General features: G+C 38.3%; 1 protein-coding gene across 1 annotated transcript in view; it reads right to left on the bottom strand.

The window, feature by feature from the left end:
* Window positions 1–10,648, bottom strand: part of TRIM33 (tripartite motif containing 33) — a 69,406-nt gene extending 58,758 nt beyond the window's left edge. The window contains exon 1 of the mRNA XM_088153076.1: window positions 10,114–10,648. Within this exon, the coding sequence (XP_088009202.1) occupies window positions 10,114–10,633 (520 nt within the window). The 5' untranslated portion in view covers window positions 10,634–10,648. The remainder of the gene's footprint in view (window positions 1–10,113) is intronic.
* Between the last annotated feature and the right edge of the window lie 13,388 nt (window positions 10,649–24,036).

The raw sequence follows: 24,036 nt of genomic DNA on the forward strand, positions 1-24,036 counted from the left end.
ATGACTAGGTACTCATATAAAACAAGAGATCTTATGTTTTATCATATGCAACGCCAGCCATAAAAAGCCATTAAATATTTTCATTTACTTCAACTTACATGCCAGCTCACATCATCATCCTATAAATTATTTTATGAGCTTAGAATCTGTATATTTTTCAAGTAGGTTACTCTTTTTATAAGACTATGACAAACTATAGATAGCAAAGAAGCCTTTTCCCCTATGTTATATAGATTTCAAAGTATGTATGCAGTATTCCAGCATTTCTCCAGAAAAAATACTTCTGTTGCAATAGAAGGTGAACATTTTTGATTTTAAAAATTGTGTTTAATATTAAAACAATACAGTGGTACCTCGGGATACGAACTTAATCCGTTCTGTGACTCTGGACATATCCCGGGTTGGTCGCAACCCGAGGCAAATTTTCCCATAGGGTTCAATGTAAATCCGGTTAATCCGTTCTGCCCTCCGCCCGAATTTGGTCGCAACCCGAGGCAATTTTCTCTTCAGAGCCTTACTCCCGCCAAGCCTGCTCTGCATTTTCTTTGGAGCCATGCTAACACGCACACCAAAAACCTTCGCAAAACACCGCAAAACACACAAGCCTCACCGAACGTCTCCTTGCTACCGCGACCTCGCCCACAGGAAGCCACGACCGCGTGGCAGCAGGGAAAATGGCCGCAGATCCGGTTCATAAGTCGAGGCAAGTTCGTAACCCAAGGTAAATTTTTCCTGCCGAAGCTGGTCGTAACCCGAAATGTTCGTTAGTAGAGGCGTTCGTAACCCGAGGTACCACTGTATTTAATAATAGTGAAGGAACAATCATGTGTTCCCTTTATGAAAAAAGTTGGTATAATCATCCCACCTACTTTTTAAAAAGTAAAGATAAAGAAATAAATGTGTCAGCATACTATCCAATGAAGGGGAATCTCCCAGAAGACAAACACAGCCAACATAGATGTTAAAAGTTGGATATGTTGCAAATATAAGTTATATTAAACATAACAGACTAAACAATAAGAAGACAGCCTAAGTTACACTTCCCATCAATCTTTATCTAGTCAAATAAGGCAAGAATAAATTGCTCCCAAGTCACAAGAAACCAACAATTATCCTATCTGCAGAATCCAATCCTTTACAGAAAAAAATTCCTTGGCATATGTAAATCCATCATATATGCATGAATTATTAAAGTGCACTGGGCTGAATTAAGGTTATGCAGGATCAGCCCTACCTCAAAAAATTGGTTCCAATGAAACTGATTCACATTAGGTTGGGAATATAAGGTGGGTTTTTTATTATTATTTTACTCTTATGGAACATTAAGATTGGATTCATTCTCTGAAACTTCAAATATTAAACATTTTTTCTCCATTCAGTTTTTTCATTCTTAATATTTTATTCACCTAAAGGCATATTCATAACTTTAAAAAGTAAAATACATTCTCTCTGTGTTTTATATCTATAAATCACAGGAACACGCAAACTAGTAATACATTTTGATCTAACAATTTTGAGATCTTATTTGAAAGAGCGAGTTAAGTACATGAAATTCTTTCATAAATATACAAAATCAACAAGTTGGCAACCAACATCTGGAAAAGAGTGCTTTAACATTTTATAATGAAATCCATTAAAAGATATATAATGTGCAACTGGAAGGATAATGGGGCAAGTGGTATTATTCAACAATATTGAACTACAAATAACATTTACAGTAGTTGTATACTGCATAGGGCAAGTATCAGTATAATATCAATACAAAAAAAAGTTAAGTAAGAGAAAGTACAGTACTTGGATAGAATTTTAGAATAAATATATGGTTGAAAGCAATAATCATAACATATGTCATTCAGGTTCTTTTCTGGAATGAGCAATAATTGTGACTGATCAAAGAGAAAACTCACAAAGATGCCACTATCTCCTGCTGCCATTGCCTAACTATTTGTGCTCTTCCCAGTACCTATGATAAAAGGGACAAATCGTATTTATGAAACATAGGCATAACATAATGTGCAAGTAAAACTTTATGACTATACCACAGTCATGTCAAATAAATAAGACAAATAAGTTTGAAATTTTATTTCAAGCAAATAAAACTTATTAAGTAAAGTTAATAAGATAAAACAGAGAGGAAACTGACATTTAACACATTAATCAATGGCTTTGCTCTTATTCATCAATTATCAAGTAGTTGATGTCATTCTCTTAAAAATAAAGCAACCTCTATGAGGTTTACAGAAGTTATTCTATTTTAAGTGATGTGGCTTGTAAAATTTTCCAATGGGAAATTATCTGTTTCATAAATTCATTAATAATTGTAAAAGGAAGTCAACTACCAATACAAAATTAGCAAAATACAAAGTCGCACTAGTTCTGAATCACATTTGTTAAAAATGTAATGTCATAATTAATGTGAAAAAATAGAAATAAGTATGACAGCAAAACTGGAAATACCCTTACACTTCATTGGAAAACCAATTAACTCTGCTATGGAATTTTCATGTTTCTTGTGCCAATGTCAGCCTTACGAGGTAGTCCAGAAAAGAAGCACACCCAAAAGTACTAGCTCTAACTTTATTGTAAGGTTAATGTAACCTTTTTTTTTTATATGTCACATTTATATAGCCATCCAGAGTCACTTTGTGTGAGATGGGTGGCTATATAAATGTGACATATAACTAAGTAAATAAAGGTTACATTAATAGAATCCTGCAAATCTTAAAGTACATCTCCCCCCCCCCGCCCAACTTTATAGTCCAAGAAACTAGGGAGGGTCCCTTTTGAGACATTTGCCACGCCCTCATTCCTTCTACAGACTCAGCTGTCGCTTATCTGTCATCTAGTTTTGCAGCTCTTCCTCCTGTGTCCCAAGGTCATTCCCACATACCATTACACCCTTTCATTTTGTTACATTTTATTCCTGCGACTGTAGCTTTAAGAAGAAAGCCTCTTTTCTTTTCCCCTTGTTTCCCTTTTTCCTTTCCTTGCTGTTCTATTTACTGGAAGTCCCCAGTTTAAGAACAAGTTCCTTTCCCAACGTCTGTTCTTAAGTCAAATTTGTATGTAAGGCAGAACAGTATTATTGTATAATGCTGTATAAGTAGTTTTGTGTAATTAACTCAAACCATTGTGTATTTAACTTGAATCATTTTGTATTTAACTTGAATTTTGCTACAATAGACTCCATTCCTAACTATGGGTCATCTGTAACCCAGGCATTCTTAACTTGGGGACTACCTGTATATTGTTGTACTTACTCACAGTGTTCTTGGGTTTCAGAAAAGGACAAACTTACCTTTATATTTTTCTTCCTTTTTGTTCTTCTACCCTAGAATTTCCTTCCCTGCTTTTCCATTGTTATTCTAATAAATTCTCAATATTGCTGGATCATTCCCCCATCACTTGATACTTAACTGATTAAGTCTCTCAAATGAGCTCAATTAAGATTCACTTCTACCTGATTAGAAGCATGCATTGTTTGAATTTCTTATTTATCCTCCTCAAGGCTTGTCAAGTGCCTATAACTCAAATAGTACTGTGAATAGTTGTGTCTAGCACTGTTCTTAATTGCTGCTAATAGCTCAAACTCCTGATCATTAAAGCCCATCAAGATGTTCCCTCTGCCATTGTTTCTATAATTTCCTCTCCTTGTTTGCATGTTCCGACTGACTTTTTAAAGCTGACCTATGTACAAGAAATATATTTAAACCTGTATCAAAATACTATGGAAAGGAAGATTGTTGCAAGGAAAGAAAGATGTCCTTGAGTTGCACTTATTCCAATTCTGGAATTTAAAATAAAAGTAATGGTGCCTTTTGCTCTGTCCGCATGTGCTAAGCTTTTAAAGAATTCTCTGAAATTCATGAATGTCTGTCAGCGTATCTTCTTTGGTTCCTAGAATTCATTATTAGTATTAGTTTTAGGGGGGGTTATATTTAAATGATGTAAGGCAATACGTTAACTTTAAACCTTCTAATTAAAAAAAAATCTATGTGAAAATTATATTAAGTATGCCTTAGTTTTTTTCCCCTGAAATATTTCAGGTCAAATACTTGTTACACTGTTGGGTTAAAATTAACATATAACTCCCTTTTCAGTTTCGTTCACTTAATATAAGTAAAATCAACATTCTAAATTATATCATTCTTAGAACATCAGAAAATTTCCCAATTTTATCCTATGTACATTACTTAATCAACAGTTCAAACCATTTCCCATGCTAGCCTATTTCCCTGTTTGTACTACAGACTATCTATCTATCTATCTATCTATGTTTGTTTGTTTGTTTGTTTGTTTGTTCATTCATTCATTCATTCATTCATTCATTCATTCATTCATATAGCCACCCATCTCACATACATGACTAGGCAGCTTACAATGCAATAGATAAAACAGATAAAATACATAATATAAAAATAAGAACACATAGCTGAGCATCATAAAATGATCATCAACAAAGCCAAGTGACAAGTTCTATCACATATCCGAGGACCCAGGCCCAGGCACAAAACCAAGTTTTCAGGGCCATGCAAAAGACCAGCAGGATGAGGACTAACCTAATTTCAGAGGGAATTATTTTCCAAAGGGCAGGCACCATGGCAGAAAAAGCTCTCCTCCTAGGCCCTGCTGGCCAACATTCCTTAGCTAACGGCACCTGGAGCATGCCCTTCCTGCCAGACCAGGTAGGTTGGGTAGAAACAATTGGGGAGAGACAGTCCTGTAAGTAGCCCAGTCCCAAGCCATGAAGGGCTTTAAAAGTGACTACCAGCACCTTGAATTGTACCCAGAAGCACAACGGGAGCCAATGCAGCTCGCAGAACTGGTGGTGGTGTTACATGTACCAAATAACCAATGCCATTAACTGCCTGTGCCACAGCATTCTGCACAAGCTAAAGCTTCCGAATGCTCTTCAAGGGCAGCTCCATATAAAGCACATTGCAATAGTCCAGTCTGGAGATCACAAGGGCATGAGTGACCATGAGCACAAGGGCAGGGGCCCAGGAATAGATGCAACTGAAGCACAACCTGAAGCTGTGTAAAGGCCCTCCTAGCCACAGCTGCCACCTGCTCCTCAAGCAGGAGCTGCAAGTCCAAGAAGACCCCCAGATTGCACACCCATCCAGAATCAAAGACAGAAGATCCATAAAACTAGGAGGTCCAAAAACACAGAGCCACTTGGGCTTGCTTGAGTTGACCTGAAGCCTGTTGCACCCCATCCAGACCCCAACAGCTTCCAGGCACCAAAACAGAACCTCCATGGCTTCATGTAGATGTTAAACAGGAGGGAAGAAAGTACCAAGCCCTTAGGCACCCCACAAAGGAAGGGCTGTAGGCTGGACCTCTCTCCCTCATCAACACCTACTGGAACCAACCCTGAAGGAAGGAGGAGAACCAGCACAACCTGTGCCACTCACCTCCAATTCCCAGAGCCAGCCCAGAAGGATACCATGATCGATGGTATTGATTTTACAGTATCAGTGGTATCAATATTACAGGTTGATGTGCCTAAACACAGGTGTTATAGAACCAAACCCTTTAGGAGCAAACGGCTACATCAACACTCTTGACATCCTACAAGCAGCCCCCTTGTCCAATTTCACACAACCATTTTTCTGAACTTAAATCATTTAGTGTATTTTAATTGCTAATTATTTCAATCAAGTGACTTACATTCCAAATGAGATTTGAACTAGTTGTTGATGCTGTTAAATTAGTCTCAGTACCTAATGGGAATACAATTCTTAAACCAATTTATGTTTCAGAATTGTGAGTTATAATTTATTAAAACATTAATCAGTAACTTCTACAGAATATCAGCTCCTTTTGAACACATATGAACAGATCATACAATCAGCTTTACTACTTACTCATCAGATTGAACCAACAGGAATCCATTTGCTTCAATTCATAACATAGTCTTTACCAAGACCACTTCACTAATTTTTCTTAAATTAGTTTGCAATTATAAATTAAATTATTTTAATTATAGAATAACCTAAGCCATACTAAGTTTCATTCCATCTTAAAATAAACCCCATCCAAATCATAGTAGATATATGATTACTTTGCTAATTTGAATTACTTCAATTCCAATTTTTTTATTTCAAAGAAAAATCCTTCATAACTTTTGCATAGGAAAGGGTAATACAAGAGACCTGGCATTTTTATTCAGTCTTGACATTTCCACAGGAGCTCAAAGCAACATATATACTTATGTATGTATGTAAACAACATATATACACTTCCTACATTTCTTCCACGTTGGACTGAGAAATAATGGCTAGCCAATAGTCATTCAGTGAATTTCCATTGAAGAAAATGGACTTGAACTTCAGAAACATTCAGACATTCTCTTTCTTGAAATAATGATTTCAAGATTGAAGGTAGAAACTTTAATTTATTATTGAACAATTTATAAGCTCTTATCTGTGAAGAAGCCTAAACATTAAACATTAAGCATACTCCAACAGATCTGGGAAAAACTATTAAAACTTGTATAGGCTAAAGCAGCCTTTCTCAACCTGGACTCAGCTCTAATTTCAGGCCATATGGCCTTTGATCATGCTGGCTCAGAATAATAGAAATAATAGAAATCCAACATACCTGGAAGCCATGAAACTGAGAAAGGCTAGTCTGGACAATACAAAGTTAATATAGACCAATGGTTTGATTAAAAATGTTCCTACAATACAGTCCACTTTATCAGAGTTCTTTACAGTAGATGAAGCTTCAGCCCCTTTCTAATTGCCCATAAACTAGATTAGTCTGGTTATAAGTTATGAGCAAATAAGATAGTGATATGTATTTATTTATTTATTTATTATTTATATTTCAATTTTTTAATTTATATTTCAAATATTTTGAAATGTTGCTATTTTTTTTTCTAAAAGAGGCTCAATCAAGGCAGAAACCATGATACACTGCCATTCAATCTATTTGTTTGGTATCTATAGATGATACAGATACTTTGTCAGGAAGATAAAAAATAGATTAAACCTCACTTTATTGTATACTATAATTTTCAAAGAGCAGTCTTTCCTCTACATGCCTGTGACTATCTGTAGTATTATAAAACCTTCTCATACTAAAAGAGATGATTACATTTTCCGCCAATTTGGGTATAATGACAAACAATGCTAATATTCTCACTACAAACAGTGAAGAGAGAAACTGGATTACATACAGAATATTTACATACTATTAACCTACAGTCTAATATTAGGTCCAAAACAAGTTGTCAAATCTCAACATTTTCAGCACAACACACCCAAATACTTCAAGTAAACAGGATTAGCTACATATATTCTTCATAAAACATATACAAACATGGTCATCAATCTAACGTGCAATGAATCCTAATTCCAGTATTGAAATCTGTGAAACCAGTTTTAGGAAGTTCAGCTTCACACTCAATGTTTCAAGGCTACGTTACTGAAAGTACCCAATTAAGTCTATTTGAAGAGGTAGAATGTAAAAACATTGTATTAACTGATGAAAGGACTAGGTAAGAGAATAAGGCTACAGTCCCAAGGCCACAAGATTGGTTGGCTCCCCTTCAAATATCAGCAACAAGTTTCTGACCTTGGAGAAGGGAACTGGACATCAGAGTTAATCTCCATAGTTGGCCCTTTCTGAAATCACAAAATCATGATCTCAAGAAGCCTCTAAAAGTGAGGCAGGATTGAAAGCAGGATTTAGAACAGCCATTTGGCAGATGCAAATAAACTGCCTTCTTTTGAAGGTGTGTTTTAACCAAAAAGAAAAAAAGGGAACAAGACAAAATATAAGGACAGCAAATACTACCCCTTCCAACCTGCTGCTGGCAGAGCTTGGATCACTGGAGTGCCCCAAGTTCCCACTAAGACTGCTCTTCCCATGCCCAAGAAGTCCAGTTTGTATACTATCTGTCATTAGGACAGTTAGCTGTCTTTATTAAGCCACTCTCTCTCCCATCTACGATGTAGAGACAATACAGATTACTGAATTAACTGATATGACTATTTGTAAGTTAATTTTTTTTTTGATCTGTTGAATCATGTCCGATTCTCGAAGACTGCCTGGACAAGTCCCTGCAGTTTTCTTCGCAAGGTTTTTCAGAAGTGGTTTGCCACTTCCTCCTTCCTAGGGCTGAGAGAGTGACTGGCCCAAGGTCACCCAGCTGGCTTCGGGTCTAGGTGAGACTAGAACTCATGGTCTGCCAGTTTCTAACCTGATGTCTTAATCACTACACCAAACTGGCTCATTAATATTATATAATTAGTTGATATGTTGATTCATTAGTTGATATTAGAATGATACTAGTACAAGTTCTTAAAGTAATTATCAACTAATACTATATAATCAGTTGATACTTTGTTAAGAACTTGTACAGGTAGTCCCTAGTTTAAGAACAAGTTTCATTCCCAAAGTCTGTTCTTAAGTCGAATTTGTATGCAAGCCGGAACAGTATTATAGTATAATACTGTATAAGCATTATTGTGTAATTAACTTGAACCATTGTGTATTTAACTCGAATTATTGTGTATTTAACTCCAATTTTGCTACAATAGGCTCTGTTCTTAACTATGAGTCATCCTTAAACCGGGCATTCTTAATCAAGGGACTACCTGTACCAGTATCAACCTGACATAGAACAACATCAAAACTTTCTAAATTCATTGTATTTTTGGGGAAAAAATGGTAAAGTTGAAATTAGAAAAACTATACCTCTTTTCTAATATTATTTTATGGTCAAGGTGAGCACCAATGTTAACTTCCTAAAGGTTTCCAGCACTTGTAACATAGATAACTAGCTACTAAAAGACAGACAAAAAGTGCTAGACAATCCTTAAAATTGATTTTGTTTTTCCTAAAAAATTGCAAGCCATTGAAATGAAAAGATCCGTGAAGCAAACAGGAAGGCAGGAAGGCAGGAAGGCAGGCAGGCAGGCAGGCAGGCAGGCAGGCAGGGCTGCAGCATTTGAATTTGATCTCCAAAAGATGCTTTGAAGAATAAATATAGTATCTCTATGTAACAGTTTAGAAAAAATACATCTTTTCCCAGGATCACACAGCAACTGCAAAGGAAAGCCAAGCAATCCCAGGAAAGGCACTGCACAGACCTGAACTGTAGAATAAGGGGGAGGGAGGAATCTGTTGGAGAGTGGAATGTTGGAAACAGTTAAAATTTGTCAGTTAGGATTAGACTTGATGGGATTGTTAAATTAAGAAGGAAAAGAAAGGACTCCACAAGTTACTGATACCCAAATGTTTAGTTTTATCATATAAAAAAATTCTCACCACTCTCAACAATATTACTCATACAAAGAACTAGAAGTAGAACTTGTGTAGAAGTACTCAAGTAAACAAACATTCCTGGGTTCAAAATTATTTAATTTTAAGTGCAACATTAAAATTCAAAAATGTTAATAAAAGAAAATACAAATGAATTAATAACAAATTCTACAAAGCCTAGTGTCTATTGACCACTGATGTTACGAGATGATATACTGTATTTTGAAGGTAACTGTGAAGAAATAAGACTTATCACATTTGGACCACCAACCAATAAAACTTGGGTCTTTGTTTTATATTCACCAATAAATAAAATCAATTAAATATTACTGACAACTGTAGAATCCATATGGTTTAAATATATATCTCAAAGCAATGCAATCTAATATGGCCTCTCTGCAACTGACCATCTAGATACACAAAGATTCTCCAAGGCCAGGCTTGATGCTGTACAGTAACAAATATGCCAAATTCTATAAAAAGATCTGCTCCAGACCAGTTCCATCCTATCACCACTATTCAACCTTATCAGGACAATATTTATGCCCACAGCTATATTGCCCTTGACACAAGCCTTCTATAAAGCAGTTCAGTCCTGGAATTCCTTTTCTAACCCATCATGTATCGCTGCATCATACGGGGTTATCGATCTGATCTACAGCAAAATGGTGCCAGTTTAGTCACTAGCACTCTAATAACCTACTCTTCTCCATTCGTTCACCTTGCTCAGAGCCCCTTCCCTTAGGCTTAGGGAAGCCTTAGACCTAGCAGGGCTTCCTCCCAGTCAGACCTCCGTCACCAACATCAACCGCCTATGCCCGCAGTCTTCGCACTCACCCTGCTGAATATCCCCGTTGGCACCGCCGGGTACCGGCACGCTGAGCTGGCGCTCAGGCTCCGGCAGACAGCGCCGGCAAAAGGAATGAAGGCAAGGCAACAGCTTCGGTTCGGCCTCCCGGCTCTGCAGGCTTTGCGCGCACACTGCGCAGGTGTCTAGAAGCGACAGCGGGCCCGGTGCGGCGCTGGACAGAGCGGGGGGAGCAGGGCTGGGGCCCAGAGGCGCCGGGATAGAGGTGGAGCTCGGGCCTACGCTTACAACAACCGGAGCCGCGGCCTCCGCCTCCCCTGGGCCCTTGTCCGCCGCCGCAGCCAGGACCACCGCGGCGGGGCTTTCCCTCTCCTCGGGCTGAGTAGGGGCTGGAGGGGACGGGGACGCAATTGCCGCCACGGAGGTGACAACAACAGCCGACGCCACAGCGGCAGGCTCGGGACCACCCCCCGTCGGCCCGGCCTCCCCAGCCCCCTCCCCGCCGCCACCACCGCCGCCTCCTCCTCCTCCTCCTTTGTTTTCCGCCATATTTCCTCCTTTGAACCCGACTCCCCGCTTTGCTCACGCATCGGATCGCGCATGCGTCCGCACGCACGCCATCAGGTTGCGCGCGCGCCTCCGACACTCTTCTGGAGCGTGGACTGCGGAGACTGAGCGGGGGGGCGGAGGTAGAGAGAACGTACGAGCGTGCGCGCTCTAAGGAAAAAAACGAGGTGGAGGTGGTCAGCAACCTCTACAATATATAAGCGAACGGCGTGCACGTAGAGGGGAGCGCAGGCGCGCAACTCTTGGGGACCTGTAAGGAAACGGCGCGGCGCACGCGCATCAGTGTCTTATACGTGGATGGCTAGACAATTTTTGGCGGCTGGCTACTGGAAGGAAATTAGAGTCATGTGATACTTTGAAGCGTCCGAACTGAACCACATGGGCTAAATCACAGATGCTACAATGAAAGAGCAACCTAATTTGCTCCTAAGGGACTTGATTTTCAGAGACGTCTGTCTAGGTGCAAGAAATGACAGCACTGCTGCACTTTTAATAATTGTATAGATAATGGAATTTCAGCAGGTGTAGTTGCATGGCCACTTCTGCGCAACTGGGGTTGTCTGCGCAAATTTCAAAAGGGATTTGCTGCTACAGCATCCCTCTGGCCTCTACTTAAAAAGTTGGTATATTACACATATTTTAGTCTCTACTTAAAAAGGTGGTGTCTTCCACATTCGAGCTGGCATAATTAATTCTTAAATAAGGCTGGAGTTTTAGTGCTAGATCGGGGAATACGCTCTGAACAACAGAGAACAAATTTGTTAAGTCATCTGTGGGGTGATCAGCACTTCCTACATGCCCCGCGTGAGGACAAGCCATCTACTGTTATGGGATGGCAGAAACTGATGTTGTCCAGAGAAAGGCAACCTCCATCTGAGTGTTCTGGCTCCAGGTCAAAAGTGGTGTTTTTCTCTCTTCTGTCTCAGAAGTAGGATAGTTCAGCCCATCTGCCGTTCTTCATTCCACCCTACACAAATGCCTCAGTTCCAACTGCCTGATGTTAGCTGTGGCGGACACACACAGTCTCCACTTTCTACCTTTGGTGGCCATTCTTATTGGACTGTGTGCCATGAAAGTCTGAACCTTTTGCTCTCTTTACAGGGTCAGTAATGCACGGTTTTTCAAACTCTTCCATAAGAGACTGAGGGTTAAAAAAAAAAAAAGTCATTCAAACACAGCCAAGTTTCTGTCCCAAAAAGTTTGCCTCTAGATCAGGGGTTCCAGAAAATATTTTTTTAACTAACAGGTTCTACAGCCTGAAAAAGTATAACCCCCCCCCCCCCCCTGCCATAACAAATCAGTGAAATGCTGGCCATTTCTTTGTTGTGGTTGTTTTCCTTTTAACAAGTTCATCGGTAGAATGATGAAATGTTGACAATTTCTTGGAGTGTTTCTTTAACTGGGTGAAATTGACAAGAGTTCTCCCCACTTTCCCCCTTCTAGTGCAACTGACCAGAACTGTAAAACTCTTGTTTTCAGCAGACCCCAAAACACATGGCCACAGAAGAGAAAGCACTTGGTACCTCTTGCTTTCATGGGGGAATGGGGGAACAGCAGCAGGGGAATCCACCAGTGGGAGGCTGTGTTAACCAAGGTCCAGAGGAACACTTAGGAAGGGCTGAAATCTAGAAAGGAATTTCTTTAGCTACCTTCATTTTCAGGCAGATTACATATGGGAAAACAGAGTTGTAGAAAAGCTTCAGTGTAAAAAAAGTGCTGTGTAACAGCCCTTCAAATTGTAGAAGATATTTATTAAGGCTGTGCAAGCCATTTGAAAGGAATGTTTTGGATATCGTGTTAGTGCAAATCAAGCCCCTTCCTGAACCATTAAAGGGGCAGTGTATCTAAAAGGGTTATGTATGCTTTGCACACTTGAGTTCTAGCATAAACGTGCTTGCATTGTGAGCAATTGCTGTTCACCCTGTATTGATAAAGACTGGATGCAGTGTACATTCTGGAAAATAGTTCCAGTTAATATAGCTTTTCCACTTGACTTGAAAAATGGTATTGCTTAATAGCTAACTGATTGCTGATGTCTATCTTGGGTTTTATTTGGGGTTTTATATGTGATTTTCTTTGTGGTTATCTTTTGTTCTTGATATTCATGTAGATTATGCTGTTTTGTTTGATGTAGTACACCATCCAGAGTCTTTTGGGATTGGGATGGGTTATAAATACAGTAAAATAAATAAAAGTGTATCCTAAATGTAGAGACAATAGATTGAATTCAGGTTTTCCATTTAGTGAATAAAAGGGCTCCTACTTATCTTGAAAAAGGTGCTAGAATGTATCAGAGTTCTTCCTGGAGGAAGGGGCTAAACAGTGATCTTTGTTACACAGCACATTGCTGGGTACAAGGGAAATTGAAAAACGACCTCCCTGCCTCTTTTCCTTCACAGCACTATATACAATAAGTCAATCTCAGTCTAAAAGGCATATCTAACCTAGCTTTGTGTTCCTGTACAACCAAATAGATGCTTACAAGTACAGTAGTGGAGCCCTTGGTGCTCTCTGAACTTGGTTATTTGCTTGCAGATGTTTCGTTATCCAACTAGTAGCATCATCAGTGTGAGTGTGGAGTTACCCCTTGTTTATATACAGTAGCTTGCCCTGCCAGTTTTGGTGGGGGTACAGTTTTCTCCTTGGTAGTTCCTTGATTAGGGCATTGTTTTCTGCTTGATTGTTTGTCTGGTGTTAATCCCTGCTTATCTTGGTGTTGGTCGCTAGAGAGGGTGCATTCTGGTCTTTTTGTTTCCTTCCTAGCTTTTTTATTGCCTCTTTTGAATGGTGTGTAAATGTGGTTTATCTCTGTGTATCTATTGATGGCTGATTTCTCTGAAGGCCAAGCTTCCAGGAATATCTTAGCATTTTTGGATTTGGCTTGGTCTTGGATGCTCACAGTTCCCCAGTTGAAGCTATGGTTGAGTTTGTCCATGTGTTGTGAGATTAAGCAACAAGCAATCCCAGGAAAGGCACTGCACAGACCTAAACTGTAGAATAAGGGGGAGGGAGGAATCTGTTGGAGAGTGGAATGTTGGAAACAGTTAAAATTTGTCAGTTAGGATTAGACTTGATGGGATTGTTAAATTAAGAAGAAAAAGAAAGGACTCTGCAAGTTACTGATACCCAAATGTTTAGTTTTATCATATAAAAACATTCTCACTCTCAACAATATTACTCATACAAAGAACTAGAAGTAGAACTTGTGTAGAAGTACTCAAGTAAACAAACATTCCTGAGTTCAAATTTATTTAATTCTAAGTGTAAAGTTAAAATTCAAAAATGTTAATAAAAGAAAATACAAATGAATTAACAAAAGCAAATTCTACAAAGCCTAGTGTCTATTGACTGCTGATGGTAAGAAATGACACACTGTGTTTTGAATGTGACTGTGAAGAGAAGAAAATAAGACTTATCACACTCAGTCCACCCACCAATAAAACTTGGGTCTTTGCTTTATATTCCCCAATGAATTAATCTAATTAATCTTTAATGAATTAAAGAGCAAGTGGCAGCTGTGATCAAGAAGGCCTTTGCAACAGCTCCCTTGTGCACCAATTGTGCTCCTTCCTGGACTAAGAGGCCCTTCAGTCACTCATGCCCTAGTTATTTCATGGCTCAGGTACTCAAGCTCTACATGAGTCTGCCTTTGAAGATCACTCAGAAGCTTCAATACAGCAGTATGGGCAATGATAGGGACACCTTGGTATGCCCACGTGATACTTCTGCTTCACAAACTGCACTGGTTGTCTGTATACTTCCAGGTGCAGTTCAGGGTGCTGGTTATCACATAGCACAGGGCCAGGGGGGATTTGAGGGATCATGTATTTCCCATGGTTTCTGCCTTGCTAGTACAAACTGGCAAAATTGGCACATTCCAGGTCCCTTTGATTAAACAGTGCCATCTATCAGGACCCAGAAACATGCCTTCTCTGTCATGGCACCTGACTTTTCAAATGAGATCCCTCCTGAGATCTGCATGGCCTTTACCATGTTGGCATTCTAGAAAGTCTTGAAGATTTAGCTGTTCTCCCTAACCCTTGGGTTAGGGTGAACAGAGCCCCTTGTTGGATGTGTTTTTTGTACGTATTTTTGGACTGAGCGGTCAGATTCCACCTTTTATATTATTTCTGTATTGTGTTTTTATTTTGTTAGCTACATAATGAGCTGCCTAGAATCAGTTTGGAGTTAGACAACACCTAAATCAAATAAAAAATGATAAATAAAATAATAACACTGCCAATGTAGAATAACATCCTGAAGTTACCAGTAGGATTCCAGGCTCAATTCAAGCTGGTTATGCTTGTTATCTTTAAAATTGTACACAGCACTTTATGTAGTACTTATATCAGGCAACACCTTATCAGAATCTGCCTGTCTGGTGTGATCATCAGGAGAAATTTTTTAATTTGTGAGGCTTGGAGTGTGGGAAAATGACATTCTTTCTCTGTGGCAGCCCCTACTTTACTGAACTGTTCCTGCAAAAGTATCTTGTTAATATTCCATAAGCAAGTCAATGCTGTATTTTTTTTCAGCAAGTTTTAGCCCCTACTGGTTCTAAGTAAGAGTTAGTTAAATGTTCTCTATTTAATTTTGGGGTTCCTCAATTATGTATTTTTGTTTATTGCTGACCTCTGCCTAGAGTCCCATGGGATTAGAGTAGGTTATAAACATTGTAAATAAATAAATAAAGTATTGCCCTGCTGTAATATGTTTTTTTTTTCCCCTAAAGGTTGAGTGTAGACTATGTGTGGATACTATCAGGTGAGAGCCAGGACTTAACCTCAGAGTTGGGGAAGGTGCTAAGTTCAGCCCTATGCTGATCAGAGCTTAGACGGGCAGGCAGCGGCCTGCAAAAGAGCTGGATCAATATCTTTGAATTCATACCTATGTGTTCGGTGGTGTTGTGATTGTTCACACTATTCTATGGAATTTTAATATTTTCTTTCAGATTTCTTGAAGTAGATTTATGTGTAAGAATGGAGAGTGTGGGATGTTCTTGTAATAGGGAGGCATGGGAGAGGAGTTAAAGTGATCACTGGTCATAATAGTGAGAAGACATTTAAGGACTAGAGAATCAAAGATTAGAAACATCTGCTCTCTATCATCTCTCATTTGGACTGTTGCAACATGTTGTACATGAGGGTGTTCTTGAAAACCACCTAGAAGCTACAGCTGGTCCAAAATACATCAGCTCAAGCAGTTATGGTCACCAGTCAGTTTGCTAAGGTACCAACATTACTTCAAGAGCAGCACTTATTACAAATTGGCTTCTGGATGCAATTCAAATGTCGATTGTCACCTTTAAAGCCCTATATGGCTCATGAACCTGGGTATCTGCAAGATTTCCTACTCCCAGCCTTTTTTTATAAGAACCAGAAGGGAAAGCATCCTCCAAATCCTACTCTTCCCTTTTCTGGAACATCATTCCTCCTGAGATCAAATATTCTGATGTGATCGTACTGATCCCACCTGCAGGGATAATGTTATTACTGGGTTATTGCTTGTTCCTTGGCTAGAAAGTAATCAATCATACTTTACTGTGGTTTACTGTTTCAATTTTACTACTGCATTTAGGAATATAAATCATGTGGAGATTTGCAACTGGAGTGGCATATAAGCCAAGTAAAATGACTAAATAAATCTAAATGGCTGTGGGCCATCATTTCCTGGCCCCTTCTACCTATATTAGGTACCTAGTGGCATGACCGTATTCCTCCTTCTGTAGTGATGTTGCCTGAAAATACCAGGTGAGTTCACAATAAGGCCTCATCATCAGGTGGTGCAGTATATGTGTGGACAGGTTGCTAAGTTAGGCACATCACATATGTTACATCTTTGTTGAAGGAACTGTATTGGTTGCCAATTAGCTACCAAACCAGGTTCAAGGTTTTCATTTCAACACAAAAGTCTGTAAACAGCTTGAGACCTGGATACCTATCAGATCACCTTTGCCATTATAGACCTGGTCAGTCACTGAGATCATCAGGGCAGGTTCTGCTACATATACTGAGAACTGCTGAATGCCACCTGGCAACTGCTCATGGAGAGGTAGGTTTTCTTTGTGGTGGCACCCACACTCTAAAATGCTTTGTCCCTGAAATCTGGGGCCTGCTGAAAATTCCTCTTTTCCCAGGCCTCCATAATATGATTTTTGGAAGAATGCTCTGTCCTTTAAATGAATTTTACTGAATATTGTTTTCATGTATTATTTGAGATATTTCAGCATAGGAACCAGTATGAAAGTATATAAATACATTCCTGAATAATAAACTGTTGCTGTAAGTGGACCTCTTTAAACAATAAAAATCACACATACCACACTGTTTTCTGAGAGCATATACAATAAAGTTAGGCATGCAGGTGTCAACCATTCAGCCATTGATTTAATATATATTCATATATATTCATATCTATTCATATATGACCAGGTTACCTGAGGGACCATCTTACCCCCATTGTATCTACCCATCCCACCTGGTCAGGCAGTATGATGGAATGATGTTATGAAGGCCACACTCAGGGAGATAAGCGTTTCCTTAGCCCTCAACAGAAGCATGGGAAGTTTAAGAAGATGAGACTGGCACCACCCTAAGGAATTCACAGTGTTGTGACTTGTTGGCTTGGGAACTTAGATTCAGTCTGGAAAGATTTCTGTCTTGAGGTGGAAGCTAATAAATGCAACAGAACTGTATTTGCATTGTCTTGTGGAGTTCTTTGGGCTGAACCTGACAGGCAGGGAGGGTATGCTGCGGATCCCGTCGATGAAAGAATGTCGACTGGCGGGGTCCAGAAAGAGAGCCTTCTCTGCCATGGCCCCCACCCAATGGAATACTCTCCCCCCAGAGCTGAGGCAGGCTTCAACTCTCTTGTCCTTCCGGAAAGCAGTCAAGACCTGGCTCTGCCAACTGGCATGGGGCACAAAAAAGGGCAACCAACCCTGGGGGTGGCTAGCACCCTGAAGATGCTTCCATATGTTAACATCTTACTGACCAACTTCTTGGAAGATATTACTTGTATATGTGTTTGGTTTTATTCTATTTTTACTGTATTTTATATTTTATTGTATTTTAATATTTCTTGCTGTTTTATTGTGAACCGCCGAGAGTTACTTTTTGTGAGATGGGCAGTATCTAAATTTGAAATATAAATAAATAAATAAATAAATTCATATATCTTAGAACTGAAGATTCACAAGCAGCTTTCAAGATTAAAACTTAAACCCAATATTCCAGGCTAAAACCACTGAAAACAGCAAGAAGCAGCATAAACATAAATGAAACAACAATAAACTTCCATATTTATTTATATTATCCATCATTAAAAGCACAAGCAAAGACATGATCTAGTCAACATATTTTCTCCCTATTCCAGAAAGTTTCAAAATCAGCTGTAGAACATAGAATTAATGTGGGTGTTAGGAAGAAAACAGTAATTGCAGAAAGGCTGCTTAAAATGGTGATATTTTGCAGTTGTATATCTGTCTAAGAAAATATGTAGATTCTTAACATGAAAATCAGCTGTGAGATAGCATGCTGGATGATTTTTGTTTTTGTTTATGTAAGGTACTGTACATATTTAAATTGTTAGTTGTTTTCATACAAAGGAAGATGTGGCTTTATGTATTACTTCACCCAAATACTCATAATTGCTTTGACAATGCATTAGTTAAACTGAGGTTGAAAATGATATTTCTCATGTTGGAGAAGAGACCAGGTGTGAATCAGAGGTACAATTCAAATCTATGATGAAGCTATAAATGGATAACAAGCTGATCTACCAATCTAGTATCAAAACTTCTTTGCCTTTCTACATAGAAATTATGTGATGGTTTTGGATAAAGGTTTTAGCTGATTCTGAGAATCAAAAATAACTTCAATAGATTTAGAGAAATTAAAGTAGCTTGGATTCTGATTTCTCAGTCTCAGATTATTGCTCTTGTAGCCTCAAGCAACAACAGTTTGTGACTTAGCATATTTTGTACACCCAGCAAACGGAGATTTATTCAACAAAATATGGTTTTGTACATTGTGTGAAACCAATTTTGGGCTGTGTTCATATGGCATGTTATGCTTAAAATGGGATTGTGGAAACAGCAAAGGAATTTCATCCCTACTTTGTCTCTAAACAAAATTCCCCTTTATAAACTCCCAAAGTTTTAAAACTCACTTGCAGTTTCTTTTTCTTTGGAAATTACTCCAAAAATACTATTTTTACTCTGCTTTGCAAGTTACTCTGGAATAAGGATGGCATAATCAGAGACGGATTTTAAGAGATCCAAAATTTAATTTATTAGTAACAAAGTAATGCAATGAAAATATGTAAGTAAAATCATATGTTATGTCATAAACTGTGGATAATCTGGTGAGCTAAATGAGAAGAAAGGAAGAGCTACTTCAAAATGTGCTGATTCTTCAAATCATATTTCTGTCCCTAATAATACTAAATAAAATTAGTTCCCAATGGTTAATACTCAACCTTCCTAGCTCATTTCCCAAAGTCCAGCTGTTTCCTTCTGATAAGTCCACACAAGCTTATATTCACAAACGGACTGAACGGTGGATTCTTATGAGTTTGACAAAAAAGGTTGACTACATCAAAAGACTACTACTACAGGTTCAGAGAGATTTCTTCCTTGATAAATAACCACTACAGTACAGATTATTTTTCACTGTCTTCTCAGACTTCTTACCTACCTCACTGTAGTAGAAATTCACTTGTCCCCAGTGTTTACCACTACTCACTGTGTCTCCTAATATAGCAGTGATTCTCAAGTATGGTTTGTAGATCTCTGATGGTCTGCGTAGACCCACAAAGTGATACTGCAACCTTCCGGCAGTCAGTTGACCAGGTCACAACCCACTGAGCCACTGCCTCTCTGCATTCTCCACCACTCAGCTGCTCTGCTTCATCTTCTTAAGGAAAAAAAAGAATGAGCATCTGACAGAAGCATATTCTCCAATATAGAATATATTAGAAGAGAAATAAGGTAAGGAACATCTTTACTCTCCAATAGCTAACGAATGCTGATTTAGGAAAGTTTAGCTGTGGCGCCAGGTTTTTTTCATTTTTTGTTTTACTGTTTTTATTCCATTGGTGGTATGTATTGTTTTATCCTTGAGTTGTGAGCCATCCAGGGTTTGGTTTAAGATGGGCAGCCGTATAAATGTTTTAAATAAATGAATAAATTAAATAAATAAGAGGGAAGCACTCTGTCAGGCTGTAAAGATTCTGATGCTATAGGCTATATCAATAATCTATAGTACTAGCATTTTTTGTGGTATCTATTTCCTGATCTGGTCTATCTTGAAGGGTTGCCTGCAGATTATTCCACCTATTAAACTGGCCAATTAGGGACTGCAGCTTTGCAATATTAGCCATAAAACAAAGGTTTTGAACATACTGTAGATGTGTCACCCATTTATAATTACATAATCCACCATCCTCAAATGGAAGTACTTTGATCCTCACCTTGAACTCCAGAATGAAACTGAAGGGCCTCAACCAAGCATGGCACTTCAATGCAACAGACAGGTAGTATCTGTGAACCTTTCAAGCCCATATGAGCAAGATGAACCCAAATAATAGCTACCTCTGCCTTTGTAAGGATAGAAAGGCCCCTTTACAACCCTATTTGGGGCTATTATCAGGAACTGAAAATAGTGATAGAAAGTAGGTAAAAAATGAAAGTCTTGAGCATCAAAGAGAAAATATTGCATAGCATTAAAAAAAAAAAGGAAGCAGTATAGCACCCTGAATCTAGTGAATGAGCATCCCTGCTTGACAATGAATGGGATGGAAAAAATAATGATTAGAAGGATTAACTCTGTAATCTCACTCTCCAAAATAGATCATCCGCACCACTGGTGAGGATCTTGCATCTTAGCTCTTCTTAGACAGCCCACTGTGGGTATTGGAGTATGCATAAGTTGGTAGAACTGAAATCCTGGCAAATACCTGTATGTCTACTATCAACACCACAGGTGTTCCCTAGGTTTGTACATGTTGAAGCTATATTAAATTTCAGAACAAATACCTAGAGGATATATAAATTAAGAAAGTAATGCAGTTTAACCCTGTACAAATAACTTTTATTTCACTAGTTACATATCAATTGCTGTGGCATTTGACTTTGTGGATTGTTCACGCTTAATAACTTTAAAGACTTTCAAGTGCTTTTCAGGGGATCTGGAAAGTTGCAATGTGAAGAAGAAAGTAAATCTGATTGAAAAGCAGAACTATAATTACCTAATTTGAATCCCAGCACCGAATCTTACTTTCCATATTGTACCTGAAGCAATTTATTAACTGGATGTTGGCGTAACAGTTTAAGGCTAGTCAGTTGTATTCTTGCAAAATGGCTGTGTGGTATTTCTGTACGTGACAGCTCACAAAATGGCTGCCATGGGGACATGACCAATTACAAAGCACGCTTTATTGGGAATGCCACTTGCCACTCTTTCTAGCCCTTCCATAGGATGCTTCTGTTACCACCAGCTTATATGTCTTTTTTGTTTGTTTTCCTGGACAGGTAGGTGCACTTCCCAATAATGCTGGTTATTCACATTTCCTGATAAAGCTTAACACATTTGGAACCCAGGGACATTATTGAAAATAAAAATGTTGTCATGCTTCACTTTACAATATGGCAGCTTATCTTTTTTTTTTTTAATTTAAAAGGTGCAGCAGGAAATCTAGCAAGTACAATGGAAAAGTGTCAGCCCTAGCAAGTGCCACTGGGACCCAGATTCTCAGTCATCTGACATGTGGAAAGGCCAGCTCTTTCCAAATGAAAAAAGGAGCAGCAGGTACAGCCTTCCTAAGCCATAATTTAGAATTTACTACAATCCATTCTTCTGTTAGGCTGTGCACATTCTTGCTCATACCATTCAAAAAATTTAGTAAGCGGTATTTGTCCTGCTCATTTCCTTTACTCTATACAATCCCTGTCCAAACTTGTTTGAAAATGTCACTTGCCACTGTTCTTTTATTCCTATTTCATTAAACTTGCCACCAAAGGCACACTAGCTGTAGAGTTTTACAAGTTTTTACAATAATACCTTTTTCATCACTATTGCTAACTGAAGTGGCCCTAGCTTTTTAAGTTTATCTAAATTAATAGTGAATGTATTTTGTAATATTACACACAATGCTCACTGACATAGTCCTACCCTCCTCCCTGTAGCCTGGAATTGAGCATTTCTACATAACTTTCTTTTTAATGTGTCACTGTAATCTAATCTTTAAATATGCACACACATTTTTCCTACTGGAAAAATACAGATGACATGTTGCAACAGAAAATGAGATTCTTCAGAATGGGAGTTAAATCCATGGACACAGAACCAGTTATGTATGCATAATGAAATACTACTGGTATGGTTGTGGGATCTTCTTTAAAAGTACCAGCAGAATTAAAAACCACTCCATCACTGCGGCTATCCCCTCTCTCCTATGCTGTATGGTTTTTATTTTTTTTTAATAATGACTGTTTTATATTTTTAATAATGACTGTTTTTATATATTTGTTTTAATTAATTGTTGTATGCTGCCCAGAGTCACTTTTTGTGAGCTGGGCTGGCCATATAGATTTGCTAAATTGTTGAACTTAGAAAACGATATATATTTTTTTCAGAATACCCATGCTGGATTCATACACATATACTTTTGATTACAGGCACCAAATTTATCTGGCATTCCAAAATCCCTCCCAGATTTTTTTTTAGAGAACCTCAAACATATATTAAAAACATCAGGACCAGAATGACTGATGTCTTTGTCAAAAGTGATGAACAAAATAGCATAGTACAAATATACAGGCAAAAAAACCAGTTTAGGTATCATAGAAAAATGGGAATTAAAAGCTGGTTTCCAGTCATCAAAACATTCTCCTTTTCTCAATAATCAAATATTATCAAAACACTTTGGAAACGTGACTTAAATAATCTGATATTCCAGTACATTTTCTAATTTTGTGCTGAGTGACACGTGCACAACCACCTGCAACTTATACTCCTGCTTGCAGAAGTGTGGCTGAGGTTTGGATAGTGGAAGCATTAGCCTTAAGAGGGTGAAATCCAGATCTCCTGCTGACGCAGGCAGTGCTGATGGAGAATTAAAATTCCTCAAGCTCTTAAGAAAGCCCTGGAAAAGGAACTGTGAAAAGATGGCTTGTCACTGGTTAGGTGATAAGCTGCTAATATAGCTAAGTGGATTTTAATAGATGAAATAGTAGTAACATCAGCAAGATCCTAGAAGCAAGGACAAAAACAATGAACCAGAATGAATGTTCCCACCCATCTCCTTCTTCACTCCCCCAGTTTTCTTCATCTTTCACGATTTTCTTACTTTTTCATTGACCATTTCTATACTACACTATAACTGGAATATTTTCCATCATTCAGTACTCTTTTTTACTCCACTTATCCTTTCTTCCTGCCTACATTTTCACTGCTTCTTAACTATAGTTTAGAAGTGTTTCTTATAAGACCTCTGAAAAAACCATTCCTTCTATAGTACACTGCGCTCCATCTCTTAGTCAGAATGATGAAGGGGATAAAGAAAATACACACCCTGTTGTCCCAACTATCATAAGAGAAAGAACTGCTTTGCCATAGAGTTCATTCCACTTCCAGAAGATAATATTGACTACTCATATTTAGTAACCAAACAGGTACTGCTACAGAAGCTGCAAATGAACACCAACTGACCATTACTCTAAGAGAAGACTAAATACAAATTTTGTGGTCAAGTAAAGAAAGACCAGTGACAATACAGGAAAAACAAGGATCAACACATCTACTTGCACGATCGAACAAACAGAAATATTGCCCCCTAACAATCTTTGCTGCACTCCACATGCTTTTGGAGAGAGAGAAGTGTAATTGACTCTAAAGGCTTTATAACAACCAAAAATTACCAAACACATACATCTAGGAGCAGAAAAACACATTTGTATCATCCTCTGATGTTATCGGCTAACCAGCAACACAGAGAAGTAAACAACCCACGTAGTCATCTTTGGATACTTTTTCCCATGGATAACTAGAATGTTATATGAAATCCTGATCCGCGACAAGATGCACCTGCATACATTAAGCACAACAGAAGTAAACACAACCTTCTGAAAATTTCACTTTCTGGGACCATTACTATATTTCTCAGTCCATTAAAACTACCTAGCAGCATGTTATTATCAGGAATTTGCCATTAATATGCACAGCAGTTACTATGCTAGGAAGGCTTTCGATTTTTAAGTACTATGGGGTGATGTCTATTAAATCTAAATTTGTTATTTATGTCAATTTACATCATTTACATAACTATATAAATGACATGAATGATGTTATTTGCAGCAATATCTTCATTTAACAGACCACTGGGAG

The sequence above is a fragment of the Python bivittatus genome, unplaced genomic scaffold, assembly GCF_059951505.1.
Source record: "Python bivittatus isolate LINGU-HERP-01145 unplaced genomic scaffold, Pbiv_v1 ctg000700_np1212, whole genome shotgun sequence".
NCBI classification, from domain to species: Eukaryota; Metazoa; Chordata; class Lepidosauria; order Squamata; family Pythonidae; genus Python; species Python bivittatus.